The following is a 13,417-nucleotide window of genomic DNA, read 5'->3' as shown; positions in this document are numbered from 1 at the left end:
ACCTGCATTGATCAGCCGTTTCCTGGAGTTGCAGCATGACTGAGCTACTACTGTTTCCGCTATCACTTCGCAGGGGTGTATGTAGGATTTTCTTGATGGGTGTGTGCTTGTTGGATTCCCCGATCGGCCAAGCCTATTATGGACACAAGCCCAAAGACCAATGTTACACTACACCCCTCTTCCACCTTACATCACTTTGTGGAGACATCGCATCGCACACACGTGCAACTAGCACACTGTACAATACTGCCACCTGGATAGATAGGAAAAATCGCTCATATGTATGACCCCATTCAAAAGAATGGGGTTTATATTGTGATATATCCCAAATAGTGCTCCTTCCATACCCCTACAAGTAATAGTACCTCCTGTGCCTCCAAAGCACTAGTTTCCCCTTTGTACCCCTACAAATTAATAATGCTTCTGTGTCCCCATAACATAATAGAGCAATTTAGGGTGCCCTCCCATCTACATAAAATGATACCATCGGTTTCCCCACTTTGCAGATTTCATCCCTTGTAATGAGTGGGGTGAAATCCACAGCCGAATCTGTAGCAAAATCTGCATGTAAAGGCCCATTTAGAGACAACGATTATCGCTCAAAATATGTCTTTTGAGCGATAATCGTTGTGTCATTTACATCGCATGATGATCGCTCAAACGTTGAGAGATCACCTTGCGCTCCGGAGGATGCAGAAGACAAGCGGGGGTGCGCTTGTTCTCTGCATCCAGCTGTTCCCCACTGGGATTGGCCGGCTGTCATGCAGCCGAGCGCTCCCAGCGGAGGATGCAGAAGACAAGCAGGGTATCCTCACTTGTCTTCTGCATCCAGCTGTTCTCTGCATAGAGCGCCCAGCTGTTATACAGCCAAGCGCTCCAAGCAGAGGATGCAGAGAACAAGCGAGGGGCCGCTTGTTCTCTGCATCCAGCTGTTCCCCGCTGGGAGCACCCAGCTGTCATACAGCCGAGCGCTCCCAGCGGAGGATGCAGAAGACAAGTGGGGTGTCCAGCTTGTCTTCTGCATCCAGCTGTTCTGTGCATGATGCACCCGGCTGTTATACAGCCGAGCGCTCCGTGCGGGGTATGGAGAACAGAGCTGGACCGCTCTGTTCTTCATAGCCAGTTTGTCATCAGGGAGCAGGATACAGCTGAAACAATAGTATCAGCTGTATCCCGCTGTGAATCCCTGATAAGGCTCATCGTTGTCTTTCAGCATGTAGAAAGACAATGATGAGTGATGGCTTAACGAAAACTGCAAGATGTCAGAGCAATTACACACAACGATTATCGCTCAAAAGACGGCTTTTGAGCAATAATCGTTGTGTCTAAATGGGCCTTAATACACGTGGATTCTGCTGAGAATCTGCTATGGATTGCACCACAAATTCTACAGCAAATCTACGGCAGATGTTAAATGCTTCAAATTACTTACCCTGTGGATATACTTTAACCCTTTTGCACCTTAATAATCAAGGTTGGGATTGTCAAGTTGTAAATGACCTTTTAGACTCATTTACCAAATGCAAAAGTTAAAAAAAAATACAAATGAGTTGTTCCAGTGGACTTATAGCAGGCAGGAAAAAAAAATTCAGACATTACTACAAAATGTACAAGATTTATTGTCATGTGTCTGTTAATAAATTAAGTGCAACTGTAACTTATTACGCTCCCTAAAATTCTCTATTAATAATACATGTGGGACAATATGTTCTCGTAGTGCAGCACATTTGTGCTTCCAAAAGTTTTTTGGCTGATTTCAAAAACACAATGGCTTATCTACAGGTTGCTATCATGCATGTGATTAGAAAGGTTGACTCTGTCACTTGAGTCCCAATAATGCCGTATATTCTGGTGACGGAAAACCATGAACCCCTCACAGTATGGTTACCATTGCTAAACTGTGGCCTAAAAGTTATATTCCTGCCATTTACGTAGTCTCTTTAAAATTCTGTCTCCAGTGTACATTCAAGGTAAAGTGATGGTGGCCAATTGCCTTTCTATTACTACATGGAATAGCACAGCACACTGCACTGTTACATACAGAGATATACAGTAAATTTTTAAAAAGTATACTTTTTTATAATAGCAGTCTATGAGGGGCTGGTATGCCACTAAGTGGCATCTGTTAAATCAGAAGTCCTCTTGACAGAAACCTCGGAGAAACGTTGCAGATGCAGTGTGGAAAGAGCTTAAGAGACAAAGCACACAACAATAGCAACAATCCATGGGAATAAACGAAGAAACTTTGTTCTATGACTTATCCTTGTGTTAAAAGTACATACAGAATGCAGATATATTGAAACAATAATATATTTGATTAAGACAAGAGCCAATGGATGTAGATGGAGACTTAGTTTTCTATAAAGTTTATTGTTTGTGTCCAGACATTAAATTAGTTCATTAATTTACTTGAACATCATGGACATTCATTTTTTGTGCTTAATTCTGACTGATTTCTACAGGCCTCCACTTTTTGCTTTACTTTCTTAAATACTTATGATATGCTAGTTTGTAATATCTTAATATCAAGATAAAAAACACCCTTCACCACAATGCAGAAGAGCAATTTGTATCAACCTTCTATTCTAAAGTTTAATTTTCTTTTCCAAAATATCTTTGTAAATCTGTTGATCAAGTGGCCTGTAAGTTCTGTAACTATCGTCCAAGAAATATAGGTCGTCTTTGATACAGAATGGATTGAAGCCATCTTTGACCAGATTCATTTTAAATTTCTTGTACGTGCCGGTAACTTCTATCGACTCCTGTAGAGTTAAACAATTAAAGATAGTTAGTTACAGTATGCAACCTCAGTACTTCCTTGACAGCTCATGCATACTAGAGTTATTTGGGGGGGGGGGGGGGGGGAGGATGAAATGACTAGAATTTTTATTATTTTGTGATTCTTGCAGTGGCTTTCTTATTGATACCTGTCAAACCTGTAGATAGAAATCTTCTCTTCACAATTTAAATGGAAACTTGTTTGTTTTTTTCAGCATTAAGCTGTGCTTGCAGATTTTGTGTTGTCAAGCGCCAATCACGCAATCTGTTGACTCTCAAAAACTTGTCATCCACTTTCTTTTCCTGTCAGAGTTTCCTCCAGTTCCAAGTGCTTTTTGATGGTTTAGGAAACTATATTGACTGCCACCTTGGCTTTCTTGGCAATTTCTCTGTAGGATTGACCTATAACTCTAAGAGTAATCTGTCTGTGTTCTCCTATTAATTGCCATTTTCTTTTGATTATAGCAATGTGCTCTGTCCTGAAAAGCAAAACTGTCCAAATCCTGCCCTAGAGGGTTTTATAATGCAGTCTGTACCAACACTGATTATTTAGAATCAGAGGGTTTGAAAGTAGTCTACAAAAGTTGAGACACCTATAAGAATAGTTTGCATCCAATTTCAAACCATAAATGGCTTTCTGTACTGCAAAGCAGCTGTCCTTGATGTGTTCCTTGAAAAAAAGCTTTTTGGTCAAAATCAGAAATTCAGATTTTTGTTGCATTTCAGAATAAAATTTCATAGTATTTTTTATGTTTTTAACTGACTTTTGAACAATTTCACATTTGCTGAACTATAACCGTGTTAATGTCAAAATAACTGAAAAACTTTCTAAAACTTTCGATTGGTAGTGTACATGTACCATAGCAACCATAAACACCCGCAGTTGAATAATGGGGAAACAATGAGGTGACTCCCTCCCTTTGTATTGACCATTGCATTTAAAGGCCTTAAATGGCAGGGATTGGTTTTCTCCAATCCCAGCCATTTCAGTGGGAGCCCAGTTGTCAATAAGGCCACTTCCACACGGGCGACTTTATCGCGCAATTGTCGCAATACAACAGTGCTACAAAATCGCATGTATGTATAACCCATGCTTTCCTATGGGTTCTTCCACATGAATAATGTTTTGTAGTTTGCAACATTGTGAGACTACAAAATAGGGCATGCTCTATACAGCTGCGATTTGCGAATTTTTTGTAGCTCATGTTTCCCTATGGAGCTTTCCTTTCTCTTGCATCGCATAAAAACACAGTTTTTGTGTAGTGCAATGCAAATTTTACAGTAGGAAATCATACTGTAAAAGCCCTAGCTGCAGTAAAAAAACCAAAATAAAATATAATACCTAAGAGGCGCGGATTTCCTCTTGACCTCCGACACTCGTCTTTAGTCTTCTGCCAACCTTTCCTGGATTGGAGTATCAAAATCCTTGCCTCCATAAAGAGCTGGCTATGATTGGTTCTTGAGTGCCATGGCTCAGCCAATCAGAGCCAATGCTCGATGAACCAATCACAGCCATTCAATGAATCAAAGGCCCCATTTTTTTCCTTTAGCTACCAAAATTATTTTTGCTGTGTTTTTTTTCCATGACATTGTAGGGCTATTTAGAATCTTTTCAGATTTTTTCCCTTTTTTGTTTTATTATGCATAAAAAGCCAATTATATTTTTTACATTAATTTTTAAAATTAGTATATTAGCACTGCAACTATAAACTACAAGAATGGTTCCCCATTTTGTTTCTATCATTATCATTTTGATATACAATTGAATGGTGAATGGTTTAAGTTGGTATCAGCGGTAGGTCATCTTTTTTATATATGTTTTTATTTTATTCTGTAATTTTTAGATTTCTTTTTGTAAGCATTTCATTAAACATCCATGTCCCCTTGATATCATTTTTTCTATTTTACACTTAACTGGCGCATCCATTGGAGCCCCAGTTATAGGAAAAATTATCCCCCTGTAGGGTCTTAGCAGACCCAAATCAGCTCTGCCATTGGCTTGAGGAAGGTCTATTACGACCGAAACGTTGCCGTAATTTTTGTAATGGGGAAATAAATCTTGTATTTTTCTACATTGCTGAATGCTGCCAGTCACTATTTCCTTATTCCTGACTGCACCCTTGGAGCCTCTCTGGTTTAGGCTTCCTGACTGGCTTTTGCACACTGTTTTGCCTGGCTCTATGTGAGGATATATGCTGTGCTGCTGGGAACCTCTTTTTTCTACTCAATGCCAGGGGGCACCTGGCAGTCACGTGGTTGCTGGGTTGAAAAGCAGAAGTGGAACTTCCGCTTTCTCTATTCACTACATAGCGCTTAATGAGCGCTTATATAGCCTACAAAAGAGAAGGTAAAAGCAGATAAGACCCACTTCTGCCTTCTCCTTCGGGTTCTGATTGCTTGCAGGAGTTTTAATACCGTGTCATATTTTTACTACAGTGCAGGATTAAAACTCAGGACCAAGCAGCATATATTACTGGCGCTTAGTCCTTATGGGGTTAAGGGGAATGCAATTATTTACTAGGATGTGTCAGGAAGGCTATCAGGTTGTCCTCATTAAGAGTGGTTTAATTTTAAGATGGACTTACCTGTATTCTAACAAACCGAGGTCTGGCATAATTTGGTAAATATTCATTGACGTGTGCAAACATTTTTTCCCCATCAAAGTATCTTCCTTCTTTAAGCTTGATGGACACCATTCCAATTCTGCCTTCATTATCTAAAACAGCGAATATTACCTAAAATGTTAACCTTAATATTTATTTCCATGAGGAATCGGAGCCTTTTAAGGATGTGAACAAAGGTTTAACCAGTCAAATGGTTCATCATTGCTTAATACACTAGTGGCCTGCTAAATGGCGATAATTGCTGCCATCTGTAAGCTGTAGCCATGAAGCACAGGAATAGGACTTAAAATCTGGGAACAAAATGTACATTTGTAAAATATATAACAGTGTCTATTTATTTGTATATTCTAGGTAATAAAAGCAAATTTATACAGAATGTAAATTGAGTGAATAGGGACTATTGATCCTTTATCTGCCAATTTTAAAGGAACACTGAACAAAACTAATACACTGTGCTAGAACTAGTGCTTCTTGTGAAAAAATGCATGTGTCATTTCATGGATCCACAAATGATTATTGATGTTGCAAACTATAATAAAATAAAATGTGTTGTGATATTCTTACATTTGTTAGTGGTTTGAGAAAGCAATCATTCTCTCGGTTAAGTGCTGTTTGGTATATATTTCTAGTAAATACAGCTTAAACACACTGAGCATTTTGCTGCCCAGATTAAGGGCGCATTCAGACGACCGTATATCGGCCGGGTATTCACGCTGGCCGATATACGGCGTCTCTCTCTGCAGAGGGAGAAGGCTGGAAGAGCCAGGAGCAGTGCTCTGAGCTCCCGCCCCCTCTCTGCCTCTTCTCCACCCCCTCCATGCCCCTCTGCACTATTTGCAATGAGAGGAGGCAGGACGGGGGCGGGGCTAAGATCCCGGGAATTAGCTCTGCCCCGTCCCGCCTCTCCTCATTGAAAATAGTGCAGAGGGGCGGAGAGGCAGGGGAGAGGAGGCAGAGAGGGGGTGGGAGATCAGAGCACTGCTCCTGGCTCTTCCAGCCTCGTCCCCCTGCAGAGAGAGACGCCGTATATCGGCCGGCATGAATACCCGGCCGATATACGGTCGTCTGAATGCACCCTAATGCCTAAAAATAAACGTAGATAAAAAACAAAATTTCCTACTCACGAGGCACTAGAACGCCAAAAACATTGGCTTCTTCAATGAAATCCAACATCAACACCAAGTTTTCTACTTCTGTTGTTGCAACATTTTCACCTTTCCACCTGAAAAACATATTACACCAAACAAAGCTAAAAATTCAGCCTTACCCTGTGACCATAACTCCTACTGTCATCTTGAAGATTTAAGAGGGTAAATAATTACCTAGAATTATCTAGGGCAGTGTTTTACAACTTCACTTCTCCGGGCACCCCAAAAGGTCATGTTTTCTGGATTTCCTCACTATTACACTGGTGATGTAATTATGGTCAGTGCCTCAGACATTGCCGCAGGTAGGATATTACTATAGGATCTCCTTAAAACATGACCCGTTGGGGTGCCCCGAGGACCAGAGTTGTGAAACACAGATCAAGACATTTAAAGGGGTTGTCTCGCTGAGCCAATCGGGGGCAAGTCTGACTCGCACCCCCTTCACACCCACTGCAGGCCGGCCACTCTGAACTCCGTCTGCCGGGACAAGGTGAGTATATAGATTTTTTTTATTTTTACACTTTTCTGGATGAATTGTAGGGAAGGGCTTATATATTTAAAGGGGTTGTCCCGCGCCGAAACGTTTTGTTTTTTTTTCAATAGCCCCCCCCGTTCGGCGCGAGACAAACCCGATGCAGGGGTTTAAAAAAAAAAAACGGATAGTACTTACCCGAATCCCCGCGCTCCGGTGACTTCTTACTTACCTTGCGAAGATGGCCGCCGAGATCTTCACCCTCGGTGGACCGCAGGTCTTCTGTGCGGTCCATTGCCGATTCCAGCCTCCTGATTGGCTGGAATCGGCACACGTGACGGGGCGGAGCTACGAGGAGCAGCTCTCTGGCACGAGCGGCCCCATTCAGAAGGGAGAAGACCGGACTGCGCAAGCGCGTCTAATCGGGTGATTAGACGCTGAAAATTAGATGGCACCATGGAGACGAGGACGCTAGCAACGGAACAGGTAAGTGAATAACTTCTGTATGGCTCATAATTAATGCACAATGTACATTACAAAGTGCATTAATATGGCCATACAGAAGTGTATACCCCAACTTTGTTTCGCGGGACAACCCCTTTAAGCCCTTCCCGACAATTCATCCTGCGCTCGCCGGCAGCCCATTGCTTTCAATGGAGCTGGCTGTATTGCCGGCTCCATTGAATTCAATGGGCAAACATCGTTCTTCTCTGCCACAGTTGTTACAGCTGTGGCAGAGAAGAATGATTTGTCTTCTATATGTTCTCAATGGGGTCGGCGCTGCTGCCGCCGGCCCCATTGAGCGCATATAGAGAAGAGAACAGGAATCGCAGATAGGTGCGATCTGCGATTTCTGTTCTATAATTTATCGGACGAGCGCATAAAAAGCGCTCATGTGTCCGATACCATTGCAAAGCAATGGTTTTAAAAAATCGCCGGACGCATGCGCATGCGCATATCGCGCGAAAAAACGCCCGTCTGACTAAGGCCTAAATGTGGCCACTTTGGATTTGTGATAACTTCAGGGAAACAAACCTGCCAGGTTAGGGCATAGTATATAAGCTATTATATAGTGTATAAAAGATTGGAGACCATGCATGGAAGACAGAAGCCATGGACCCATAAGTAAAGGACGCTCTCTCATCGTGTAGTTTCCCAGGGGTTCTCTATTTTCTGCTGCCCACTTCTCCAGCTGATGACCAGACAGATGATGTTAAGGAACGCTCCTACAAATAGGATTGGTTCTGTCTTTCGCTGCCTCTTCCTGCAGTTGATGTTCCAAGACAGATGATGTGTTTGTGATGGGAGTATATTCATGTGTAATGTGAATGTGTTCATGTATCCCTTGGTGATATCAGTACTTAACCTTTGCCTATGAAATATTGTAAAAGTGTACATAGCATCACATATTTTCATGTAACATAGTTTAACTTGCACCTATTTTATAATTTTGTTCAATTATCATCTTATTACTAAAATTGAGTTGCATCAACCCATCAGTCATTCTTTAAAGCCGTATCCGAACTTGTTGCCTTTCAACTTGGCAAAACAGTTTCACATAGGCTTTGTTTGAGGATTTCTAAAAACGCAAGAAAAAAATAAAAGTTACAATTCAGCACAAAGTAAAATATACTATTAAAAAGGATTGAAAAGCATGTCACTTTTTACTTGTGCTTTAAAATGCGGGAAAAAAGTGTAGTGTAAGTCTAGTTTCACACGGCCAAGTGGGATATCAGGCCATGAAAGTCGGGCAGATATCACGCTTGGGAATGTGCGATGTACCCACGAATGTGAAGAGTTTGTGTCAAAATAGCCCTCCATCACTTCAGTACAGTTGCTAATCCCCTGGTACAGCTTTCAGCCACGTCAGAGGATCGGCAAGTGTTTCCCATTGTTCTCAATGGGAAACTTTTCATCACACTCGCATGCAAATTGCACGCTGCATGATGTGTTTTCTGGCCTTACTGAAAACAATGGGCAGTGTGTTCCAAGGGAATGCTCAAAGATAGGACTTGATGCGATTTTTTTCCGCACTGCGATGCAATGTGGGGAGAAAAGTTGCTCATGTATGTATAGGACCTCTTTCAAAAGAATGGGGTTCATATTCGTGCAAGATTTGTGCTTCTCACAACGCGCGGAAGGAGGAGCCCTAAATGAGGACTACATAATTGGATTGAACCAATTTCTAAAAGTATTTACCGAAATGTGTCTCCTACACGATCCTGAAAGAAAATGAAGCCTTCTTTGTCAATCACAACCAAATCTCCAGTGTTAAAATACACATCTCCTTTTTTAAGTACATTGTGAAGTCTCTTCTTTTCTGTTTGGCTTTCATTTCCTGCATAACCATGAAATGGATTGCTGGCAACATGTTTTCCAATCAGCAGCCCAGTCTCACCTAAGTTACAGTGAAAATATTAACCATTTAAATCATAATGTATTAACTATTAATAAAATAGTCATTAAAGGAAACTTGTTACCTCTGAGCAGCACCATAAACTAAGGATACATTCACAGGGGCGACAGCTAGTAATGCTCGTCCTTCTTGAGTGCAAAACACATTGCACAGCACACGGACACTCTGTCCATGTGCTGTGTGGGAGACCGCAGATCTGCATGTTCTATTCTCATGCGAGACTCGCACAAAAATAGAACATTCTACAATTATTCCATTTCGCAGCATGGCTTCAAAGTGAAAAGTCGCCATTACAATTAATGGGTTTTATTTTTGTGTTAGTTTTGTGCAAGCTTTAAAGTTACATCTCACGACTTCCCATCAACTCACCGAACAGCACCATAACAACAGTTTATGATGCATATTGGGGGTGACCAGTTTATTTAAAGAAAAACTCCAGGCAAAACTGATACGTGGTTAGAGCTCCTGTCCACAGGCGATTATGCACTGCGTTCAGCACAGCGATATACCGGCTGCGGGGAACACACTGAACGATTTCCATAACATTGCTATGGAAAGCGCAGTCCCCCTGTCCATGAGTGGAGAATCATAGCCATTCTCCAATCACAGGCAGCAAATCATGGCATGCCACAACTTCCCGCAATTCTCTGAGGTGAGCCTATCCATCGGATAGTCTCACCCTGGAGAACTGACAGTTCTCTCCCCTGCTCCCGTGCGGCGAAATATCGCTAGCGATATTCCGCAATGCCCATGGACAGGCGGCCTAAGTGGACTAGGCATAACGAAGTATGTCACAGAGATTTGCCCTCTTTGCATCACTCTGTCATGCACAATACTTTCAGGCCATATACTAGGCATAAGGCCTCATGCACACGGGCAGATCTTTGCTGCAGAATCCGGAGCCGGTGTCTGCCTCAGGATTCCACAGGAATAACCCTCCATAGCATGCTATGGTAAAATGATTTTTCATGCACACGAGCGAAAACCAATTGCTGTTTCCGCTCGCAGAAAAAAATAAATTAAAAAATCACAGCATGCTACATTTTACTGCAGTTCCTGCCCGAACGGCCCGCGGATTCCGCGGGAAAAGCAGGAGTTAAAAATAAAATCTGTACTGTGCGTGATTGACGGCGAGTTGCGTGGACCATCCACAGGACAGAAAATAAATAAAAGGAGGTACACAAGCGGATGCCGGCCAGGCACAGGGTCGCATTCTGCTGCAGGCTCCCCACATGCGGAATCAGACCTGCCCATGGACATGAGGCTTTACACTATATACCGTTTCAAGAAAAAGCAGGCAAACCTTTTGGAATAAGGCCTCCCTCACACAGGCGTTTGCATAAAACGCAGCGTTTTTCAATGCTGCATTTACTGCAGATTCAGCCCAGTTTCAGCAGCGCTGGCATGTGTTATGCAGGCGTTTTGGCTGCATGGCAGCCAAGGATGCTGAAGAAAAAAATCAATCCTCACCTTGCAGGTGTCCCCACAGGTATTTTCGGAGCTTCATACCAGCTGCTGGGCACTTGTCAAGCCGGCAAAGCATCTATTCCTAGTGACGTGGATTGAATTTGCCACTTCCCAGCAAGAGATTGCTCTCATTGGCTAAATCGGCTGAGTGACTGGTGCATCCAGTGCTGGCTGTGATTGACCGAGAGGGCTGTCAATCAGCCGATTCAGCCAATCAGAACACTCTCTTGTTGGGAGGCGGCGAATTCAATCCCCGTCACTAGCAATAGATGCTTTGCCGGCTTGACGAGTGCCCAGTAGCTGACCCGACGCTCTGAAAACACTGGCGGGGCCACCGATGGCACCTGCAAGGTAAATATTGATTTTTTTTGTTCCCTCAAGTAGTATAGCTAGGGCGTTTAGCACTGCCAAAAACACAGTACCAAGTTTAACAGCATTTTCGGCAGTGCTGAAACCGTTGCCCATTTGTCTCAATGGAAGCAGGGTTGAAAACGGACAAAGATAGAACATGCTTCGCTGTCAAAGCGCACTGTTTAGACCAAACCAATGTGTGGCACAATGAATCGACATCCACTCTGTGGGATCTACAGGTGTTAAATTCAAGAGTTCAGTTTTTCTTTTAGCACTGTTGGTATTTATTTAATGTGCCCCATAAAAGACATGACTGGTACAACGGTTTGTGTGTTATTAGTTTAGTTAGATTCTTTTTGTCTATAATTGAGACTTGGTAACAAAACAGACCACATTTCATTTGTAATCAATACAGAAATCCAGGTATTTCTCAATGGTTCACTTACTTTTTTTTGCAATTGTATAGTTCTGCATGGAGTGTCCAAATTATACTACTAGCTTAAAAAAAGATTAGATTAAAACAGAAAGTGTTGGCCCTTTAAAAAGTAAGCAGGGAATAATTGTAGAAGGGGATGAGGAAAATGCAAATCTGTTAAATAGTATTTTTCGCTAAAGGAAAATGAGATGTTAGGTGAAATTCACAGTGATAAAGTAAATTCTCTATTAAATGTCACTAGTCTAAAGGCCCTTTTACATGGGACAAGTGTCAAGCAAACGATGCCTGACAATCGTCACCGTGTATACTCGCTCCCGTGCTTTTACTTAGGAGCTAGTATCACTGAATCACTCACAGTGCGGCCAGCAGGGAGGCAGGGCAGCTGGAGGAGAGTTCTCTTCCCGCTCCCCCTGCCCCTCTCCTGTTCAGTTTTAAGCATGCTTAAAATCCTGAACAACTGAACAATTCTTGTCCGGTCATTCAGTTTCTGCATGCTTTTACACTGGATGATTATCGTTCAAAACCCTGTGAGAGCGCAAGGCTTTGAACGACCAGAACAATAATCTCTCCGTGTAAATGGGTCTTAACTCAGGAGTAAGTCCTACTACAATAAAGTGAATTATATTGAAAATTTGGTCAGTCTATCGTACAGTATAGCAGATCTCCTGACATGTCTCCTAGAGACCCTTTAAGTAGTACAAATGTCCATACCTCTTGCCACTCTGATACAGTGTCCTGTGAGATCTCGAACTGGTTCATTTTTTTCCACATCAAATTTAATAACTTCAAAAGGATGGAAAAGCTGAAAGATTGTAAAGTATGGCAAGAGTTAGACCTTCCCATGCTGCTTTTTTATAGTTTTAATATATCTCATATATCCCGTACTATTAGTGTCACTAATATTGTTGCAAATTGTGTACCATTCACCTGAATGTTTGTTTCTCCGATAATTGACTTGTTTAAATGTGCAAGAGATCAGTCAACAAATGTACAAAGGCCCATTCATTGGCTGATTTGCTCGTGTATGTGGGCATAAAAATGCTTGCTGGTTGGCTGCACATCACCCTATGTAATGCAAGAGATTTGCAGCCGACCAATGCTAGATGTATTGAGACAAACATATTGGCAATCCCCATAAAGTCGATCTGCCATGTTTAAACAGCAGTGAATGGGTGCCTACGCCTATCAACATTTTTTTTTAATCAACACTCGATACTGCAGGCAAATTGTTGGCCTGCATTAATGCTCCCATACTTGGTGGCTGGTATCAGCAAAATAATTAACTAGCCGAACAATGCGAACAACTTGATGTATTCATGTCAAATAGTCTAGTAATTTATCTATTTTATCATATGGTTATGTGTAACTCAAACTACTAACGATTACTTGTCCGTCCGTGAGTGAATTACATGCTCTGCTCCTGATCACATGAATTACATGCTTCACCCCTGATCACATGACTGATGTCATCACAAGTCATATTCCATAGCAACTGAGGCCGCAGGGCTTTGTAGGGGATGCATAACTCACTCGGGATGACCTCCGGATGATGGACCTGTGATGGCGTCACTGTTATGCAATTAGGGGCGGAGCATGTAACTCACTCTGGATGATCAGGGGAGGAGCAAGAGTGATTTACATGCTCCACCCCTCATCACATGACAGTGACATCATTAAAAGGTGCTGTAAGCACACTGCTACTTTCCAGCTAGGTGTTCATTAGTA

At 42.2% G+C, this 13,417-nt stretch overlaps 1 protein-coding gene across 1 annotated transcript in view; it reads right to left on the bottom strand.

The window, feature by feature from the left end:
• Positions 1–2,359: 2,359 nt before the first annotated feature.
• Positions 2,360–13,417, bottom strand: part of LOC136612242 (long-chain fatty acid transport protein 2-like) — a 42,973-nt gene continuing 31,915 nt past the window's right edge. Inside the window, exons 7-11 of the mRNA XM_066592454.1 lie at positions 12,404–12,494; positions 9,222–9,420; positions 6,527–6,624; positions 5,364–5,494; positions 2,360–2,762 (exon numbers count right to left, since the gene is read on the bottom strand). Coding sequence (XP_066448551.1) covers positions 2,586–2,762; positions 5,364–5,494; positions 6,527–6,624; positions 9,222–9,420; positions 12,404–12,494 — 696 coding nt within the window. The 3' untranslated portion in view covers positions 2,360–2,585. The remainder of the gene's footprint in view (positions 2,763–5,363; positions 5,495–6,526; positions 6,625–9,221; positions 9,421–12,403; positions 12,495–13,417) is intronic.

The sequence above is a fragment of the Eleutherodactylus coqui genome, chromosome 2, assembly GCF_035609145.1.
Source record: "Eleutherodactylus coqui strain aEleCoq1 chromosome 2, aEleCoq1.hap1, whole genome shotgun sequence".
NCBI classification, from domain to species: domain Eukaryota; kingdom Metazoa; phylum Chordata; class Amphibia; order Anura; family Eleutherodactylidae; genus Eleutherodactylus; species Eleutherodactylus coqui.
The sequence above is the reverse complement of the archived record's forward strand: the minus strand, read 5'-3'. Positions and strand labels throughout refer to the sequence as shown.